This window comes from Symphalangus syndactylus, chromosome Y (genome assembly GCF_028878055.3).
Source record: "Symphalangus syndactylus isolate Jambi chromosome Y, NHGRI_mSymSyn1-v2.1_pri, whole genome shotgun sequence".
Taxonomy (NCBI): domain Eukaryota; kingdom Metazoa; phylum Chordata; class Mammalia; order Primates; family Hylobatidae; genus Symphalangus; species Symphalangus syndactylus.
This window is the reverse complement of record NC_072448.2, coordinates 8,618,045-8,638,994: the sequence shown is the minus strand read 5'-3', so window position 1 is coordinate 8,638,994 and position 20,950 is coordinate 8,618,045. Positions and strand designations below refer to the sequence as shown.

At 44.2% G+C, this 20,950-nt stretch overlaps 1 protein-coding gene across 1 annotated transcript in view; it reads left to right on the top strand.

The window, feature by feature from the left end:
* LOC129475920 (dehydrogenase/reductase SDR family member on chromosome X) overlaps positions 1-20,950 on the top strand; it is a 318,446-nt gene that overhangs the window by 121,288 nt on the left and 176,208 nt on the right. Inside the window, exon 3 of the mRNA XM_055269660.2 lies at positions 12,468-12,536. Coding sequence (XP_055125635.1) covers positions 12,468-12,536 — 69 coding nt within the window. The remainder of the gene's footprint in view (positions 1-12,467; positions 12,537-20,950) is intronic.

Below are 20,950 nucleotides of genomic sequence, written 5' to 3'. Positions count from 1 at the left end.
GAGCCTCATGCGTTTCAATAGCTGCTGTGGTTCTCAGCCTAAAATGAACTCTCCACATCATCGTATGCATTAAATCTATACAATAAAAACTGTGATATACTCATTCATTTAAATAGCTTCTATGGTTCTGAGCCTCATGCGTTTCAATAGCTGCTAGCGTTCTGAGCCTCATGCGTCTAAATAGCTGCTATGGTTCTCAGCCTCATGCGTTTCAATAGCTGCTCTGGTTCTGAGCCTCACGTGTTTAAATAGCTGCTCTGGTTCTGAGCCTCATGCATTTCAGTAGCTGCTATGGTTCTCAGCCTAAAATGAGCTCTCCACATCATCGTATGCATTAAATCTATACAATAAAAACTGTGATATACTCATTCATTTAAATAGCTGCTATGGTTCTGAGCCTCATGCGTTTCAGTAGCTCCTCTGGTTCTGAGCCTCATATGTTTCAGTAGCTGCTCTGGTTCTGAGCCTCATGCATTTCAGTAGCTCCTCTGGTTCTGAGCCTCATATGTTTCAGTAGCTGCTCTGGTTCTGAGCCTCGATGGCCATCCACTTGGCCTTGAGTTGGCTCTTTCCAAAAATCTCCATGGCAGCTTCTGCTGGGGCAAATGCATGGCTGCTGGCCCCACCTCTGTGTTTTCTCATCTTCATTTACAAAAGAAGAAAATGCTAACGTTGCTGACGCTAACCTCCTGAATTTCATGCAGTAATCCCCAGGAGTCTTTGTCTCAGATGGGGAAACCCCACGTTCAGCCCATGGGGCCTTCTGTTCTCCCTGGAGATGCGTGGTTCATGTCAGCGACGTGGCTCCTTGCTTCATCCTTCTGAGCCTTTTTGGCTTTTGCAAAACGTGAATACAAAACTTAAAATTTTTCTATGTCATGGCTCTTTCCAACTTTCACATTTTTGAGACAGGGTCTCACTCTGTCACCCAGAATGCAATGGCATGATCTCAGCCCACTACAACCTCTGCCTCCTGGGCTCAAGCGATCCTCCCACCTCAGCCTCCTCCTAAGTAGCTGGGACCACAGGTGTGCACCACCAGGCCTGGATAATTTTTTGTAGTTTTAGTAGAGATGGGGCCTCACCATGTTGCTTGGACTTGTCTCGAACACCTGAGCTCAAGCGATCTGCCCGCCTCGGCTTCCCAAAGTGCTGGGATTACAGGTGTGAGCCACTGTGCCCGGACACTTTTAAAATAATAATTTTGTACAGGCAGTTCCATTCCTCGTGTAACCATCTTTGTCTCATGGGCTTCAGGATTTGTAAAATAGTATACAGACATGTGTACTGTTTCACATGATGAAGCTTAGTTGTGTTAGATAATGATAACATCTTGTTGGGCTATGTCATAATGAGGTAATTGAGTAGAATATAATGAAATCTTGTTGGATTAGTTAATGACTTGTTGAGCTTTGGGAGCAGGTGAGCACTTTTTGGTCTATTTCAGTCTCTTTCTTTCTATCAAGCATTTATTTTCCTCAAAGTTGTGTCTAACTCCCACTCGAGCATTTTTTTATCCATTCTTTTTTTTTTTTCTTTGACATGGAGTCTTACTCTGTTGCCCAGGCTGGAGTGCAGTGGCGCGATCTCAGCTCACTTCAACCTCCGCCTCCTGGTTCAAGCGATTCTCCTGCCTCAGCCTCCCGAGTAGCTGGGACTACAGGAGTGCACCACCACACCCAGCTAATTTTTATATTTTTAGTAGAGATGGGGTTTCACCATGTTGGCCAAGATGGTCTCGATCTCTTGACCTTGTGATCTACCTGCCTCAGCCTCCCAAAGTGCTGGTATCACAGGCGTGAGCCACTGCGCCCGGCCCCATTCTCTTTATTTTATTTTATTATTTTATTTTTATTTTTATTATTTTTTTTGAGATGGAGTTTCGCTCTTATTGCCCAGGCTGGAGTGCAGTGGCGCGATCTCAGCTCACCGCAAACTCCGTCTTCCAGGTCGAAGTGATTCTCCTGCCTCAGCCTCCCAAGTAGCTGGGACTACAGGCACGTGCCACCATACCAAGCTAATTTTTGTATTTTTAGTAGAGGGGGGATTTCACCATGTTGGTCAGGATGGTCTTGATCTCTTGACCTCGTAATTTGCCTGCCTCGGCCTCCCAGAGTGCTGGGATTACAGGCGGGAGCCACTGCGCCCGGCCTTATTCTCTTCATAGACTGGGACAAGTTAAAACTTTATGACAATTTCTTTTTTTTTTTTTTTTTTTTTGAGACGGAGTCTCGCTCTGTCGCCCAGGCTGGAGTGCAGTGGCGCGATCTCGGCTCACTGCAAGCTCCGCCTCCTGGGTTCACGCCATTCTCCTGCCTCAGCCTCTCCGAGTAGCTGGGACTACAGGTGCCCGCTACCACGCCCGGCTAATTTTTTTTTTGTATTTTTAGTAGAGACGGGGTTTCACCGTGGTCTCGATCTCCTGACCTCCTGATCCGCCCGCCTCGGCCTCCCAAAGTGCTGGGATTACAAGCGTGAGCCACCGCACCCGGCCGACAATTTCTTGAAATTGTCAAGTTCATCCATGTTCCTAACTCTCCTGTCTTGATGTGTTTGGGCTGCTGTAAGAAAATACCGTAGACTGAGTGCCTTGCAAACCATAGGAACTTATTGTCCTACAGTTCTCAAGGCTGGAAGTCCCAAGACCAGGGGGTCAGCATGGTCAGATTCTGGTGTAGTCTGTCTTCTAGGTTGTGGATGGCCACCTGCTCCTGTGTCCTCACATGGTGGAAACTGGATGGGGTCTCTTTTATAAGGGTACTAATTCCATTCACTGTGCTCCACCCTCATGACCTAATCATCCCACAAAGGCTCCGCCTCCCAGCAGAATCACCGGGGATGTTAGAATTTCAACATAGGAACTTTGGAGGGATACAAACATTCAGTTTATTGCACCCCCTCTAGATGCAAAAGGAGTGGGTTTAGATGAGGAGACCCCAGGGGAGAGGGTGCCCATCTGAGAGTATATTTCTAGAACTTCTTATGAACTTGAGCACCTCCATGATCTGTTTACATCTCCCTGGGACCTGAGTAAATCAGAGACAAGATGTGGGGCAGGAGGGTTTCTGAGATTTAGCTTGGAGACTGTGAGATGGTGATGGATGCCAACCCTTGGTTTTGGCCATCCATGCTAGGTGGATATCTGCAGTATCATTAACGACATGACAAACTTTCTAGGACTTGCTGTGTCTCAGACTTCTGCCAATATTTGAGATGACTGGGTCAAAACAATGCTGATTTTTTGAACAGGGAGAGCAATAGGTATTCTCTGAAGGTTGGCTGGATGTGAGCCTAGTGGCTTCAGTGATGGTGGAGTAGGATGAAGAGAGACCCTCAAGGTTGAACAAAGGGAGGGCTCGCATCCAATACTGGTTATATTTGACCTTGTGTCTCCTCCAGTGCAATGACCTTTTTCATCTTCTTAATTCTTAATTTAGCTAGGCAATGTTTAATTATTAGTTTAATTCTTAATTAAACTAGGAAGGGAAGAAAACACCCCATTTCTTTGTGCTTTTTTCTCTCATTGTGGTGATTTAGGTCATGATGAGGTCGTCTAGTTGTATGAGGTTCTGATGATGTCTGGTTGAGTTAGATCATGCTGAGGTACAGTTTGGTTTGGTCATGATGAAGTCTAGTTGTATTAGATCATGATAACGTCTTCTTTGGTTATGTCATGATGAAGTAGTTGAGTAGAATGTAATGAAGTCTTGTTCGATTAGATCATGATGACTGGTTGAGTTAGGTCATTATGAGGTATGGTTTGATTAGGTCTTAATGAAGTCTAGTTCAGTAAGAGCATGATGAGATCTACTTGGTTAGACTTCATGATGTGTGACTTATTTCGGTCATGATGAAATCTAGTTGGGTTAAGTCACTGTGAGATCTAATTGGGTAGGTCATGATAAGGTCTAGTTGGGTTATGTCATCATGAGGTAGTTGAATAGGACACAATAAAGTCTTGTTGGATTAGATCATGATGACAGGTTGAGTTAGATCATGATGTTGTGTGGTTTGGTTAGGTCACAGTGAGGTCTAGTTGACTGAGGACTTTGTAGACACAAAGCAGTGAAGACATGTGAGCAAGCTTCTGGTGCATGTGCATGGGAGTCTCAAGTGTTACCACTTCGTTTAGATGATGTTTACTGAGCATCAGGAGCAGTATATGTCAGCACCAATGCGCCTTTTTTCTTGAGATAAACAGAAAGTAAACACCACATCTGCACCCTACCTGTGTCTCCTTTCCCACAGAGCTCCTGATGTCAGTGTTTAATTTTCACTGTGAGTTACAGTTTTGACCCTTCAAGTCAATCCAATCAATTATGCAGTCTTATTTCCCCTGTGTGACTTTGAGGATAATTGGATATATTCTGAGAGAGGCATTTTTTCATTTTGTATGGCAGTTTGATTCAAAGTCAATTAATGAAAAAATATTGAACACAATGAATTTTATATTAAATACAAAATAAGAGATGGGAATATTTAACTTCAAATTTTTAATTAAAAAATTATTAATATTTAAAGAATAATCAATTACTTGTAAAATAATTCAGATTATAACTTGGGTCCAACTGAAGCCCATTAATATTACTAGACACATATATCAGTTGTTCAAATTCCCTTCTGTCCACAAGATCTTAGTTCTCATTGTTTCTAAATATTATTTTGGTGGGGGATCATTTTTTTTCACAATGCTCAATGGACTGTCATCTAAGATGTAAGTGAGGTGGGTAAACTTTTTCTGTAAAGAGACAGATAATAAATGTGTTCATATGTTTCTCTCATAACTATGAGCTCTGCCCTAGTAGTGAGTAACCACCCATAGGTAATACATAAAACAACAGGAAAGTCTGTGTTGCAGTAAAACTTTTGTACAATATCCAGCTGCAGGCCAGGTGTAGCCGCAGATTGGTGACTCTGATTTCGGCTCAAAATCTTTTTGTTTAGTAAGAGGAAATTATACTGCTTTTTTCCAATATAAGAAATCTCTTGTACAGTCCTCAGGAAGGGTAGATAATGATGAGGTCTAGTTGGGTTATAATGAAGTTTAGTTGGGTTATGATGAAGTCTACTTGGGTTGGTCATGATGAGATCTAGTTGTATTAGGTCCTGATGAGATCTAGTTGGGTAAGGTTCTGATGAGGTCTAGTTGATTGGTCATGATGAGACCTAGTTAGGCTATAATGAGGACTAGTTGGGTTGGTCAGGATGAGATCAAGTTGTATTAGGTCATGACAAGATCTAGTTGGGTCAGGTTGTGATGAGATCTGGTTGGTTGGTCATGATGAGATCTAGTTAGGTTATGAGGAGGTCCAGTTGGGTTGGTCATGAGGAGAATTAATTGTATTAGGTCTTGATGAGATCTAGTTGGGTTAGGTTATGATGAGGTCTAGTTGGGTTGGTCATGATGAGATCTAGTTGTATTAGGTCATGATGAGATCTAGTTAGGTTAGGCTATGATGAGATCTAGTTGGTTGGTCATGATGAGATCTAGTTAGGTTATGATGAGGCCTAGTTAGGTTGGTCCTGAGGAGATCTAGTTGTATTAGGTTATGATGTGATCTAATTGGGTGAGGTTATTATGAGGTCTAGTTGGGTTGGTCATGATGAGATCTGGTTCGGTTAGGTTATGATGAGATCTAGTTGGTTGGTCATGATGAGATCTAGTTAGGTTATGATGAGGTCTAGTTGGGTTGGTCATGATGAGATCTAGTTGTATTCAGTCATGATGAGGTCTAGTTGGGTTAGATTATGATGAGGTTTAGTCGGGTTAGGTCATGATGACGTCTAGTTGGGTTAGGGTATGAGGAGATTTAATTGAGTTAGGTTATGATGAGGTCTAGTTGGGCTGGTCTTTATGAGATCTAGTTGTATTAGGTCATGATGAGATCTAATTGAATTATATTGCGATGATATCTAGTTGGTTGGTCATGATGAGATCTAGTTGTATTAGGTCATGATGTGATGTAGTTGGGGTAAGTTATGATGAGGCCTAGCTGAGTTTGTCATGATGAGAGCTAGTTGTACTGGATCATGATGAGTTGTAGTTGGGTTAGGTTATGATGAGATCTAGTTGGTTGGTCATGTTGAGATCTAGTTAGGTTATGATGAGGTCTAGATGAGTTGGTCATAATGAAATCTAGTTGTATTAGGTCATGATGAGATCTAGTTGTGGTAGGATATCATGAGGTCTAGTGCATTGGTCATGATGAGATCTAGTTGTATTAGGTTATGATGAGATCTAGTTGGATTAAGTTATAATGGGATCTGTTTGGTTGGTCACGATGTGATCTAGTTAGGTCATGATGAGTTCTAGTTGGGTAGGTCGTGATGAGATCTAGTTGTCTCATGTCCTGATGAGGTCTAGTTGGGTTAGGTTATGATGAAGTCCAGTTTGGTTAGGTCATGATGAGGTCTAGTGGGATTGGTCATTATGAGAATTAGTTGTATTAGGTCATAATGAAGTCTAGTTGGGCTAGGCTACGATGAGCTCTGGTAGGTTGTTCATGATGAGATCTACTTGTATTAGGTCATGATGAGATCTAGGTGCATTAGGTTATGATAAGATCTAGTTCATTGTCATAATGAGATATAGTTTGTTTATGATGCGGTCTAGTTGTGTTGCTCATGATGGGATCTAGTTGTATTAGGTCATGATGAGATCTAGTTGGGTTAGGTTATGATGAGGTCTAGTTGGGTTGGTTATGATGAAATCTTGTTGGATTATGTTATGATGAGATCTAGTTGGTTGGTCATGATGAGATATAATTAGGTCATGATAAGGTCTAGTTGGGTTGGTCTTGATGAGATCTAGTTGTATTAGGTCGTGATGAGGTCAGTTTGGTTAGGTTATGATGAAGTCTAGTTTGGTTAGGTCATGATGAGTTCTCGTTGGGTTAGGGTATGAGGAGATTTACTTGGATAAGGTTGTGATGAGGTCTAGTTGAGTTGGAGATTTTGTTAGGTCATGATGAGGACTAGTGTTGTTGGCCTTGATGAGATGCAGTTGTATTAGGTCATAATGAAGTCTTGTTGAGTTAGGTTATGATGTAGTTAAGTTGGGTTAAGTTATGATGAGGTATAGTTGGGTTGGTCATGATGAGAGTTAGTTAGGTCATGATGAGGTAGTTGGGTTGGTCATGATGAAATCTAGTCACAGTCAGTCATGATTAGTTCTTGTTGGGCTTGTTTATAATGAGATTTAGCTGTGTCAGGTCACGATGAGGTCTAGTTGAGTTGGTCACGATGTGATCTAGTTGTATTAGGTCATGATGAGGTCTAGTTTGGTTGGGTTATGAGGTCTAGTGTGGTTGGTCGTGATGAGATTCAGTTAAGTTATGATGAGGTGTATTTGGGTTGGTCATAAAGATACCTGTATTAGGTCATGTTGAGGTCTATTTGGGCCAGGTTATAATGAGATTTAGTTGGGTTAGGTCATGATGAGGTCTAGTTGGGTTAGGGTGTAATCAGATCTATTTGGGTTAGGTTATGATGAGGTGTATTTTGGTTGGTCCTAATGAGATTTAGTTGGGTTAGAGTATGATGAGGTGTAGTTGTGTTGGTCATCGTAAAATCTAGTTTTGTAGGTCACAGGAAGTCTAGTTGGGTTAGGTTATCTAAATTGCAACTGTCTTTTAAAAGTGACTTTGTGCCACATATACTTTGTATTGTCCATGAATAGTACATGTGATACATGTAAAATATTTAAACTTGTATTTAATTATCTATTTATTTATTTTAATAGACAAAAACAAGTTACATATTTTTATGGTGTACAAAATGTGGTTTTGATATATGTTTCCATCTGGAATGGCCAATTCAAGCTAATTCACGTATCCATTGCCTTACATGTTTGTTTTTATGTGTGTTTTTGGAAACACTTAAAATCTACTCTCTTTGCAATTTTCAAATATTAATTATAGTCACTGTGACTAATTACAGTCAAGTTCAAGAGTATAAGTCACTAATTTAGTCACCTTGAGTACAATAGATCTCTTGAACTTATACCTTCTGTCAAACAGACATTTGGTGTCATTTGACCAAAATCTCACCAACCCACCTCCCTAGCACCTGGTAATCACCATAATTCTTTTTCTTTTCTTTCTTTTTCTTGAGTTGGAGTCTCGCTCTGTTGCCAGGCTGGAGTGCAGTGGCGCGATCTCGGCTCACTGCAACCTCCGCCTCCCAGGTTCAAGCGATTATCCTGCCTCAGCCTCCAAAGTAGCTGGGACTACAGGTGCACGCCACCACGCTTGGCTAATTTTTGTACTTTTAGTAGAGATGGGGTTTTACCATGTTGGCCAGGATGGTCTCGATCTCTTGACCTTGTGATCCACCTGCCTTGGCCTCCCAAAGTGCTGGGATTACAAGCGTGAGCTACCACGCCCGGCCAATAATCATCATAATACTTTTTCTTGTGAGTTCAACTTCTGGAGACTCTACATATGGGTGAGATCATGTGGGATTTGGTTTTATGTGGCTTATTTTACTTAACATGATGTACTCCTGGTTGATCCACGTTGTATCACAGGACAGGGTCCCCTTCTTTTCAAAGACTGAATGGTATTCCATGGTGTAGAGATCCCACATTTTCTTTATCTACCTGTCCTTAGATGGGCGCTTAGGTTGGTTTCGTATCTTGGCTCTTGTGAATCATGCGGTAACGAACACGGGAGTGTAGGTATCTCTGTAAGGGGCCGATTTCATTTCCTTTGGATCTATAGGGAGGAGTGAGATTGCTAGATCCTATGGTAGGTGTATTGATCATTTTTTGAGGAACTCTTAAAAAAAAAAAAGGCCACCCCTTTAGACACACCTTAAAATCCAACCTTTCTGGTCAAAGACATTTGAAAAAAATGATGACAACAACATCAAACTATAGTCTCCTGTCCAATGCACTTTACTTCCTAAGACGTGAAAGAAACCGGGCCGGGTGCGGTGGCTTATGCCTGTCATCCCAGCACTTTGGGAGGCAAAGGCGAACGGGTGTCACCTGGAGTTCAAGACCAGCCTGGCCAACATAGTGAAACCCCATCTCCACTGTTTTCCATAATGGCTATACCAATTTCCATGGCACATATAACACGTAACGCCCCCCCCCACCCCCCCAAATACAAAGGATGAAGCAGAAGGCAGATGCACTGTGTTTGGGACGCGTGTGGTGTTTCTGCATATGCAGCAGTTGCTCAGTAAATGCATATGAGGTCAAATGTCTCACGTCCAGTTCCTTAAAGAAGCTCCCTCCAGATCTGAGGAGACAATTGCTGAAGGTGATGTTGGCTAAAGAAGATACTGCACATGCCGCCTCACCTTCTGCATTCCTCCAGTGTGGTGCTTCTGTCCTATGCCAGTGTTGACTGTGCTACCGTGGAAAATGACCTGCCCATGAAGGTGGTCTTCCCAAATAATCACTTCACCTGGCTTTTTTTGATGCTCCCAGCTTTTTCTGGCCACTTTTGTCTTTCATGGGAAGGTGGAGGCTCCCATCTTACTTCGTCCCAGCTTCCGGCATGTTTCCCTTTGGTTATTTTTTTTTATTTTTATTTTTGTTTTTGAGATGCAGTCTTGCTCTGTCGCGCAGGCTGGAGTGCAGTGGCGCAATCTCATCTCACTTCAACCTCTGCCTGCTGGGTTCAAGTGATTCTTCTGCTTTAGCCTCCAGAGTAGCTGGGATTACAGGTGCCTGCTACCATGTCCGGCTAACTTTTTTTTTTTTTTTCTTGGGACAGAGTTGGGCTCTGTCACCCAGGCTGGAGTGCAGTGGTGTGATCTCAGTTCATGGCAACCTCTGCTTCCCGGGTCCTGGTTCAAGCGATTCTCCTGCCTCCGCTTCCCTAGTAGCTGAGATTACAGGCACGCATCACCATGCCCATCTAATTTTCGTGTTTTTAGTAGAGATGGGGTTTCCCCATGTTGGCCAGGCTGGTCTTGAACTCCTGACTTCGTGATCCGCTCACCTCGGCTTCCCAAATCCCAAAGGGCTGAGATTAAGGCGTGAGCTACCGCACCCGGCCGCACCCTTTGATCTTGAGATGGCTGATACAGCAGAGCAGCCCAGCAGTGGATGACTACTTAGATTTAAAAAGTTCGTGGGATTTCATAAATAAGCTCGTGAATGTACGAGGCCCCAGTGTAAAGGTTACCTTGACTTTGAATTTTTTTATCCTTTCTTTTTTTGTTTTGTGTTTGATGCATAGGATATTTATAGATGGAATATACCTTTCAGGCTATTTCTTCCTCTCCCTCCCGTCGAAACCCACCTTGCTGAAATGCCTGCTGCCTCCTCAGTGCCAAAGGACTGTCAAAGCAAAAATGTAATAATGGTATCATGTTCTGTTTCTTTAAGGAAATCAAAGGTGCAAATTACCTTTGCAGCTTCAGTCTTCTGATGTCTGCAACTTTGAATTCCTTCAAGGAAGTGACAAGGTAGATATTCCTTTTACTCTGCCCCAAAGGATGGACTGCGCACTATTTATCTTAGCCGTCTGCCACTGGAGCCAAAGACATTTCCAACTTCATAAGTTTCACTGCTTCTCCTCTCATAATTTTTTCACTCCTTGCTGAAAACACTTCTCACTGGTTTTTGAAAAGTACATTCTAATAGTTAATTTGGGAGCTCATGGCCTTAACACAGAAGAAAGAATACCGAATACAACAATAGGATATCAAACAGCATGGTCTCTTACTTGTATTAGAGTGTGTAAATTCAATACACTGTGCTGACTCAGCATTCGGGAATGCCAAAGATTGGGATTATTTGGTAATGTATTTTCACGGAGACCCGGGGATGGTGCTGTACTACAGAACACCTCACTGGCTCGGGCTGGGTGCAGGTAGGATGGAGATAGACCGGCCCCACCCCCTTGGTACCTGCTTCTTGCAGATCAGCTGTTTGAAGCTGGTGTCCTCATCCTCCTTTCCAGCTCTCCGAGCACCCAAGAGGTTCTTGTTCAAGCCTGTGCGCTTCACCTGCTAGTTCTCATCTCCCTTCTCTCAACACTTTTTCCATGACCCTCTCTAAAAGAGAGTTTTGGGCTTGGCTCTCCCTGGAAAGCAGCTCATCCCACATGTTGCCAACAGGTTAATGAGGGATGAGGCTGAAGGAGGGAAAATTTGCCAAGCTCCTTTCCCCTAAAGAGCCACTGCTTCAGAAACACCTTAAAATCCAACCTCCCAGGTCAAAGACATTTGAAAAAATGACGAAGACAATATCAAACTATAATCTCATGTTCAACACACATTTACTTCCTAAGAAATTAAAGAAGCCAGGCTGGGCGCGGTGGCTCATGCCTGTCATCCCAGCACTGTGGAGGCCGAGGCGGGCGGATCACCTGAGGTTAGGAGTTCAAGACCAGCCTGGCCAACATGGTGAAACCCCCATCTCTACTAAAGATACAAAAAAGTTAGCTGGGCATAGTGGCAGTCACCTCTAATCCCAGCTACTCGGGAGGCTGAGGCAGGAGAATCGCCTGAATCGGAGAGGTGGAGGTTGCAGTGAGCTGAGATTGCACCACTGCACTCCAGCCTGGGCAACAAGAGCAAGATTCTGTCTCAAAAAAAAAAAAAAAAACAAACCTAATTAACGTTCTTTCACCCCGTATTTCCTAGTCTTTATTTTAGCTGTAACAAGCAAAACACCTCTTTCCATCCTTGTAAAGGCATGTTCCTGAAACCTCACTTGGAGAGTTTTACGGAGCTGCAGAGAGAGGAATAAGAAATCCTGAGCACGCGGCCAACTAACACAGGAACAGAAAACCAAAGACTGTGTGTTCTCCTTCATAAGTGGGAGCCGAACAATGAGAACACATGGACACAGGGAGGGGAACATCACACACCAGGGCCTGTCGGGGGTTGAGGGGGTAGGGCAGAGAGAGTGTTAGGAGAAATACCTAATGTAGATGATGGGTTGATGGGTGCAGCAAACCACCATGGCACGTGTATACCTATGTAACCAACCTGCACCTTCTGCACATGTACCCCAGAACTTAAAGTAGAATTAGAAAAAAGAAAAAGAAAGAAATCCTGAGCACGTAGTAGGAACCACGGTCTGTGATCAGGCGCATCGCGCAGTCTGTGTGCACACTGGGATGTTTCTAGCATAAAAGCTCCTTCGAAAATTCGTTTCCATCCTGACATTTTAATGCACATTTTTTATGCTTGTGCTATTTTCAGCTCTCACGTGCAAATTACACCAGCAGGTGCCCCGGGTCCCTGTCATTACTGAAAAGTAGAATGTCAAATGCATGTGTACTTTTTGCCAATGCAGGCTAAAGAAAATGGCTCTTAAATGGATAGCTTTAGTCTGCGAAAATGGCTGTCAAGTTAAATGCTAGGATAAAGGAAAAGTCCATCAAAGGCACATTCCAGATTTGTGTTATACTTCTCTTAAAACCTCTTTTTTTTTTTTTGCAGTTGATAGTTTCTGGATGATCCTACAAGTCACCGTATCTTTTTTTTCTTTTTCCTTTTAGCTGGAAATAATGACAGCAAAGCCAAACAAGTTGTAAGCAAAATAAAAGAAGAAACGTTGAACGACAAAGGTACCGAGAGATACTCCAATGGCTTTTTTTTGTTTTTTTTCCTTGGGGCAGGTCGTTTGCGTGGTTCATGGCTGAGCTTCAGTCATGTGCCAGGTGGCATTTGGGAGAGATGGCTCTGATTTTTGCACTCTTCTTTTGGGGATTTCTGGCCCCGTCGTCGAGCAGGAAATGGTCAAGGCAAGGTGAAGATAGCATCACTCAGCTCTGACATCTGCTAGGAAAGGCGTGCAGATGTGCTGGTAGCTTGCACTCTTACTCAAATGCGTGTTCCCCAGGTATCAGGAGCCATTGTCCTTTCTTGTTGACCTCCTGGGCACATGCCAGGAGGTGCCTCTGCTGGTTCGGAGTTCCTGACTTGAGATAAATCAGGCTGGGGGTGGTGGCTCACGCCTGTAATCCCAGCACTTTGGGAGGCTGAGGCGGGTGGATCATGAGATCAGGAGTTGGAGACCAGCCTGACCAATATGGTGAAACCCCATCTCTACTAAAAATACAAAAATTAGCCAGGCATGGTGGTGTGTGCCTGTAATCCCAACGACTTGGGAGGCTGAGGCAGGAGAATTGCTTGAACCTGGGACTGCCTGGGAGACAGAGCAAGACTCCATGTCAAAAAAAAAAAGAAAGAAAAAAGATAACTCAAACAGGAATATGCTTGCCCTTAAGATTTTCGACCAGGTGTTAGGGCAAATTCTCGTGTGCTCTTTCTGCCTGTTCACACTCAGCAAGGTGTGCACACAACTTTCTAATATCCTTCCAGATTCTCAATGCTCTGTCCTTTTGTTTATTTATTATTTTATTTTTCATTTTTATACAGGTAGGGAGTGCAAGTACAGTTTTGTTACCTGGATGAATGGCGTAGTGGTGAGGTCTGGGCTTTTAGTATAGCTAACACCTGAATCACGTACATTGTACCCGAGAGGTAATTTCTGATCCCGTGCTCCTCTTCCACCTCCCACCCTTCTGAGTCTCCAGTGTCTGTTATTCCACTCTTGCCATGTGGAATAGGCTTGGAAGGCCAGAAGGTTTTGCAAATGCTTCCGAATAAGATTTGGCTGAAGTTAGCCACATTCTCTTACCCAGTGCCTGAAAGCTTAGGTTAGATAACAAGCGGATGTAAAGAAACTGACCTAGATGAGTTAGTTTACTTAGGCCTCAGAACCTGGCCTTTAATCATCCACACACAAAACTACTCTCTCCCTCTCTCCGGGTTGGGGGGGATGACCATATGAATCGCCCACGAATGTTTTGACTCAAGGCCTTTGTCATTAAATGTATACTAAATAAAGGCCCACAGCACCAGCTTGTCAAAGCCGTGGCTGCTGACTCTTTAAAACACCCTCCTCAGTGTCTGTGAGGGGCCCCATCCCCTAGCCCACTCTTTCACTGGAAATCTGTGTCTGAGTGCATTTGTTCATCCGTTGTTCAGCCAAAGTCTGCGAGTCGGACCCAGCAAGTTGGACTCGACATAAGAATAATGGTATTTGACTTTCGGTTTCTGAGTTATTTCCCTTAGGGTAATGGCCTCCAGTTCCATCTATGTTGCTGCAGGAGATAGGATTTCCTCCTTTTTCATGGCTGCATAGTATTCCATCAGGTGTAGATATATATTTTCTTTATCCTTTCATGTGTTGTTGGACACCTAAGTTGTTTCCATATCTTGGCTCCTGTGAATAGTGCTGCAATGCACATAGGAATGCAGGCATCTCTTTGATACACTGGTTTCATTTGCTTTGAGTCTATGCCTAGTAGTGGAATTGCTGAATTATGTGGTGCTTTTATTTTTAATGATTTGAGGAACTTCTGTACTGTTTTTCATAGTGGCTGTACTAATTGACATTCCCACCAATGGTGTACAAGGGCCCCCTTTTCTCTACACCCTCCCCAACACTTGTAATCAATTGTAGAAATCATCATTCTGGTTGGCGCGGTGGCTGGCACCTATAATCCCAGCACTTTGGGAGGCTGAGGCGGGCAGATCACCTGAGGTCAGGAGTTCAAGAACAGCCTGGCCAACGTGGTGAAACCTCATCCCTACTAAAAATACAAAAATAAGCTGAGTGTGGTGGCGGGGGCCTGTAACCCCAGCTACTCAGGAGGCTGAGGCAGGAGAATCGCTGAACCCGGGAGGCAGAGGTTGCAGTGAGCTGAGAGCACACCATCGCACTCCAGCCTGGGTGACAGAGCAAGACTCTGTCTCAAAGAAAAAAAAAAAAAAACAAATAGAAACGAAAACACCCTTCTGACAGTATCCATTTTAGCTGGTGTGACATGATAGCTCATGGTGGTTTTGATTTGCATTTCCCTGATATTAGTGATGTTGACTACCTTTTATTTGTTTATTTTTTTGTTTGTTTTTGAGACGGAGTCTCGCTCTGGCACCTAGGCTGGAGTGCAGTGGCGCAATCTCGGCTCACTGCAACCTCAGGCTCCTGGGTTCAAGCGATTCTTCTGCCTCAGCCTCCTGAGTAGCTGAGATTACAGGCATTCGCGACCATGCCCAGCTAATTTTTGTATTTTTAATAGAGACGGGGTTTCGCCATGTTGGCCAGGCTGGTCTCGAACTCCTGACCTCGTGATCTGTTTGCCTCAGCCTCCCAAAGTGCTGGGATTACAGGTGTGAGCCACCACACCTGGCCGAATACCTTTTCCTATAAGCACCTTTTCATATACCTGTTGGACATCCAAATGCTAAGTGCTTTTCTCAGCCATGTTTATATGTGGTACCTTATGTTTTTAAAAAAAATGCATATCCCTTCCTTGGCTGTTTGAATTTGAGATGGTGTTTTGAGAATTCTCCCAAGCAGGGGATTGATTCTTTGTTTCTTTGTTTGTTTTTTGATACAGGGTCTCACTCTTGCCCAGGCTGGAGTACAGTGGTGTTATCTCGGCTCACTGCAACCTCTGCCTCCCAGGCCCAAGTGTTTCTCCTGCCTCATCCTCCCCAGTAGCTGGGAATACAGATGTGCAGCACCACATCCAGCTAATTTTTGTAGAGTTGGGGTTTCGCCTTGTTGCCCAGGTTCATCTTGAACTCCTGGGTTCAAGCGGTCCATTCACCTCGGCCTCCCAAAGTGCTGGGATTACAGGCTTGAGCCACTGTGCCTGGCCTATTTTGATTAATTATTATTATTATTATTCTTTTGAGATGGAGTCTCACTCTATCACCCAGGCTGGAGTGCAGCAACGTGATCTTGGCTCACTGCAACCTCTGCAGCCCGAGTTCAAGCGATTCTTCTGCCTCAGCCTCCCGAGTAGCTGGGATTACAGGCGCCCGCCACCACGCCCGGCTAATTTTTGTATTTTTAGTAGAGACGGGGTTTCACCATCTTGGCCAGGCTGGTCTTGAACTCCTGACCTTATGATCCACCCGCCTCGGCCTCCCAAAGTGCTGCGATGACCGGCGTGAGCCACCGCGCCTGGCCTCGATTCTTTTTAAAAATCCATGAGAGTGAAATGAACGCTACACAGAGCTGAGCCTGGTCACTGCCTATGCCCCATCTCCTCCTTTCTACCCTAAGCTGCTGTGAAACACCTTGTTGTTACCTCTGCCAAGGGCTGGGGTGTGTTGAAATTTCACAGCCGGCATTTGCAGGATCCCTCTGATTTTTGGGAACACACACCCGTAGGGGCTCCGCCTCAGCCAGAGCCAAGCCCGGTGGGCAATATCGCAGAGTGGCAGCAGCCTGGCCAGATCTTTTCTCCTCATTAGGGTCTGCCTTGGGGCAAAAGGATTTGGTTTCTGTGTCGTGGGATATTTAAGGAATTAGAGAGACTGAGGGGTTGAGGAGGAATTATTTAATTATTTATTTGTACCGACCCCATTGGATTAACATTTAAAGGACTGAGTTTTGAACAAAGAGTTTGATTATTTTTTAAGTATTTTGCGGGGTGGGGGGAGATCTGTGTAGGGGGAAGTATATTATAGAAGTGTGAAACAAAGACGGTTGTTTAATTGACACATGTATTATATTATTTTTTATTTTTTAAGGAATAATATGTTTTATGATTTGAGATTGTTTGCCTAGTGAGTTTGTAGCTGTACAGCTAGAGAAACAGAGTTTTTATAATGCTTGGGAAAGGGAGAGATAAAGCTTATTAGCCACAGAAAAACAGGCAGTTAATTTTTAAAGGACTTCAGCTCTTTCTCTTCCTCAGGGAGAATGCGGTTTTCTTACATACAACTGAGTTTTTGCTTACATATTTTTAAATTTTTTTAAATTCGTGTTTCATCTGTGACAGTGGATCCTATTCCCTGCCACCTTGGCCCTTCCTCGTTTGCAGCAGGTTTTCAAAGGAGTGGCATTTTCTAACACACTGAATCCAAAAGTGCCTCCTCTGGACCTGTAACATCAGCATTTCCAGGAGTAGACAAGAAATGCAAGTTCCCAGGGCCCACCTGTGAATCTAGGGGTGGGGGTGGGACCCTGGAATCTGCATTCTTATGAGGCCTTTAAATGATCCCCACGCACCTTCAAGTGGTAGACTTGCTGCTGTCCTAAAGGCATTCAACCATCAATCCGGAGCCCAAAGAGAAGTTTCTGGAAACTGACAAGTGAGGCATTCTTTTCTCATGACTTTTTGCTTTTAATCTGAATGGCTTAAAAACTATATAAAGAATAGTTCCCCAAAATTCACATACGTGATCCACGTAACCAAAATGATAGCCGAGAAACAATGATTTATAATCACCAACTTAATTTCATTAGCTTCTGAAAATGTTTCAGATTTAGACAAAATGAATTTTGACCAATAATTTTTTTTTTTTTTTTTTTTGAGACAGAGTTTCACTCTTGTTGCCCACGCTAGAATGCAGTGGTGGAATCTTGGCTCACTGCAACCTCCGCCTCCCGGGTTCAATCGATTCTCCTGCCTCAGCCTCCCAAGTAACTGGGATTACAGACACCCACCACCAGGCCCGGCTAATTTTTTGTATTTTTAGTAGAGATGGGGTTTCACCGTGTTAGCCAGGCTTGTCTCAAACTCTTGACCTCAGATCATCCACCCACCTCGGCCTCCCAAATTGCTGGGATTACAGGCGTGAGCCACTGCGTCCGACCGCAATAACAAATCGTTGCTGTTTTCTTGGAAAAGTTTGTATAGAATATTCGATCATCAGTTCTTTAAAGTGCAATGTTTTGTGGCCAAGTAGCATGACGAACACATGATTTGTCCACATCATTAAAAAATTTTAGTTTACTTGTGGCATATCAATACCGATGGCCTTTAAGTCAATCTTACAGAAAAGAAGAAAAGAATTGTTTGTGCTCTCTGTGACTGTTTAAAAGGTTTACCATCTTGTAACAGGGTGGGAAGATGGGGTGTGCAGTGGAGATGGTTAGTGGGCACAAAAATATACTTTAGATAGAAAAAGATGTTTTATTTGATAGCACAAAAGGGTGACTACAGTCAACAATACTTTATGGTCCATTTAAAAATAACTAAAAGTGGCCAGACGTGGTGGCTCACCCCTGAATACCCAGCACTTTGGGAAGCCGAGGCAGGTGGATGACTTGAGGTCGGGGGTTCGAGACCAGCCTGGCCAACATGGTGAAACCCCGTCTCTACTAAAAACACAAAAATTAGCTGGGCGGGGTGGTGCACACCTGTAGTCCCAGCTACTTGGGAGGCTGAAGCAGGAGAATTGCTTGAACCTGGGAGGCGGAGGTTGCCGTGAGCCGAGATCGCGCCACTGCACTCCAGCCTGGGTGACAGAGCAAGACTCTGTCTCCAAAAAACAAACAAACAAACAAACGAATTAATGTTCTTTCACCCCGAATTTCCTCGTCTTTATTTTAGCTGTAACATCCCTTGTAGGCAAAACATCTCTTAGAATCTGGGAGGCGGAGGTTGCTGTGAGCTGAGATCGTGCCACCGCACTCCAACCTGGACTACAGAGACTCCATCTCAAAAAAAAAAAAAAGAAACTAAAGGTGTAATTGGAATGTTAGTGACACAAACAAGTGATGAATGCTCGAGGGGACGGATACCCTATTTGCCCTGATGTGAGTATTAAACATTGCATGCCTGTATCAAAATACCTCATTATCCCATAAATATATACACCTACTATGTACGCATGTAATTTTTTTTTTTTAAAGAAAAAAGTTTAAAATCTGAACAGGTTTGGACATCCATCAGTGGTGGCCCTGGCATGTCTACTGCTGGGGGACTCACCAGTCCTCAATAGATGATGCTGGGGCCCAGCTGGGTGGGGACATTTCGGCTGTGGCCGTTCAGCCTTTATCTCGACTGAGTCTGCCTCCAGGCTCAGGAGCCCCCAGAGCCGTGGTCCAGCCACACGGCAGGGTCTGTCTTCTGCCTGTGAGTGGGATCTGCCGTCCACAACATCATGGACGATCACAGCTCCTACAGGCATCCGTTTCCCTGCTCAGCTAAGACCTGGGCACACCTCCACCAAACCGGTCCGAACCTTGCTCTAAACTAAACTGTGCTTCTCCCTGGACCGGCCTGCACCTGCTGGAACTCTGATTCTTGTCCCCACAACCCCCAGTTGCCCAGCAAGGGACAGAGGGAGTTGAATGTGCTGTTTCGTTCTTGCTCTGCTGGGATCCCTGCATTGGGTAACCATGGTTCAGCCATGTGGATTTATTTTTAAGCAAGTCAGCACACGTCCTGACTCCAGAAGCACAGATTGCTGTGGAGTGTCAGGCATGCAATTATTTCAACATGCTGGGCGCCTCTCTCGCCTGCTTTTCCCTCCCGCCTTTCCTGCTCTCAATTCTCCCTCCTTAGTTCTTGGGTTAATACTCTGGCCTGCGTACTTTGTTGTACTTTCTGTCTTTGAAGTCATGCTCTGCTGAGATCCCACGCTGGGCAGGGCATGGGAAGCTACATGCCCACAGAAGGACGGCTAATTGAGCTCTCAGAATTATAAATGCACGATTGTTTTCGGGAATCTGGGCGAGATGGCTCATTTCCCAAGCTAGGGATTTTCCAGGGAAGCGTTTTCACTCCGTATCATCATTTAGCCATTGTGCCCACACCTTGTGGCTCCTGGGTAATTATCTGCTGATGAAAGCTGTCTTACTTAGAACAAATAGTCTCATTCACTTACCAAAACTCCTCCAAATATAAATAAATCAAACCCCAGCAGCTCAATGAAAGCAAACACAGAAAGGCATAGCTGTGTTCACATGAACTCAGATGGGGAGAGGTAACCAGCTAAACAGTCTTAAAAGCGCTGAAGGCAGACCCATTCTGTTTTGCAGCTCATACACGCCAGGGTGGAATCCCCCTAATCCTAAATCCTAAGAGAGATCAGACTAGACACGTGCTGTGTGTGCTCTTTGGAAGGTTCATGTTTTCCTCATTTTCTATAATGATTGTGTAACTTTAATCACAAACAGCATCTTCTGTTTCATTTAGCTTCCTGGCTAGGCGCAATGGCTCACGCCTGTCATCCCAGCTCTTTGGGAGACCTAGGCAGGCAGATAGCTAAAGGTCAGGAGTTCAAGACCAGCCTGGCCAACACGGTGAAACCCCATCTCTACTAAAAATACAAAAATTAGCCAGGTATGGTGGCGGGTGCCTGTAATTCCAGCTACTCGGGAGGCTGAGGCAGGAGAATGGCTTGGACCCGGGAGGTGGAGATTGCAGTGAGCCAAGATCGTGCCACTGCACTCCGGCCTGGGCGACAGAGAGAAACTTCATCTAAAAAAAAAAAAAGCTTCCCAAATATTATTCTTCCAGTAGCTTGTGCCGTCTTCATCAGAAGAGGGACTAGCTGTTTGGTTCATGTGCTTCTACCTAGTCATTAGATCAAGTTTGTTTTCAATAAAAGAAATCACTGGTCAATGCCTTCTGTGATTGATGGGTGTCAAGAAGGTAAATTTTGCATGCCACCTTGGGAGGCACATCTACTTTGAAAATAGATCTTTGTGAACCATCATTTTGGCCTATCCAATGACCTATAAAATACTTGAATTTATCATGAAAACAGAATACTGTGAAATCAGGATGAAGCTTGATAACAGGCCATCAACATAATTTAGTAGATTGAAAACGCAAGGGTCAGTGAAGTGTAGGATGAATGCTTGTTGTCAGTAAGAGAGCTCTTTGTGACCCGTTCCATGTGCAAGAGACGAGGGTTGTTGTTTTGGGAATACTCACCCTCCTCATTGCCTGTCCCAGCTAAAGTCAGAGCTCTATGAGGGCAGAGATGGATTCTGTGCACAGGTATCTTCTGAGTCTCTGATTCAGTGCCTGAAACGCAGTGGCTCCCAAGACAATCTACCTCAGTGCCGGTTTTACAGGCTCACCTGTGACACATGACTGGGACATATGTTATTCATGATGACATACAAGAGTCTCTGCGTAGGCGTCTACTGGTCTTCATCATCAAACAGAGCGAGAACTCCAAGTCAGGAGGCAGACATATCTTGGGGCAAGAAGAC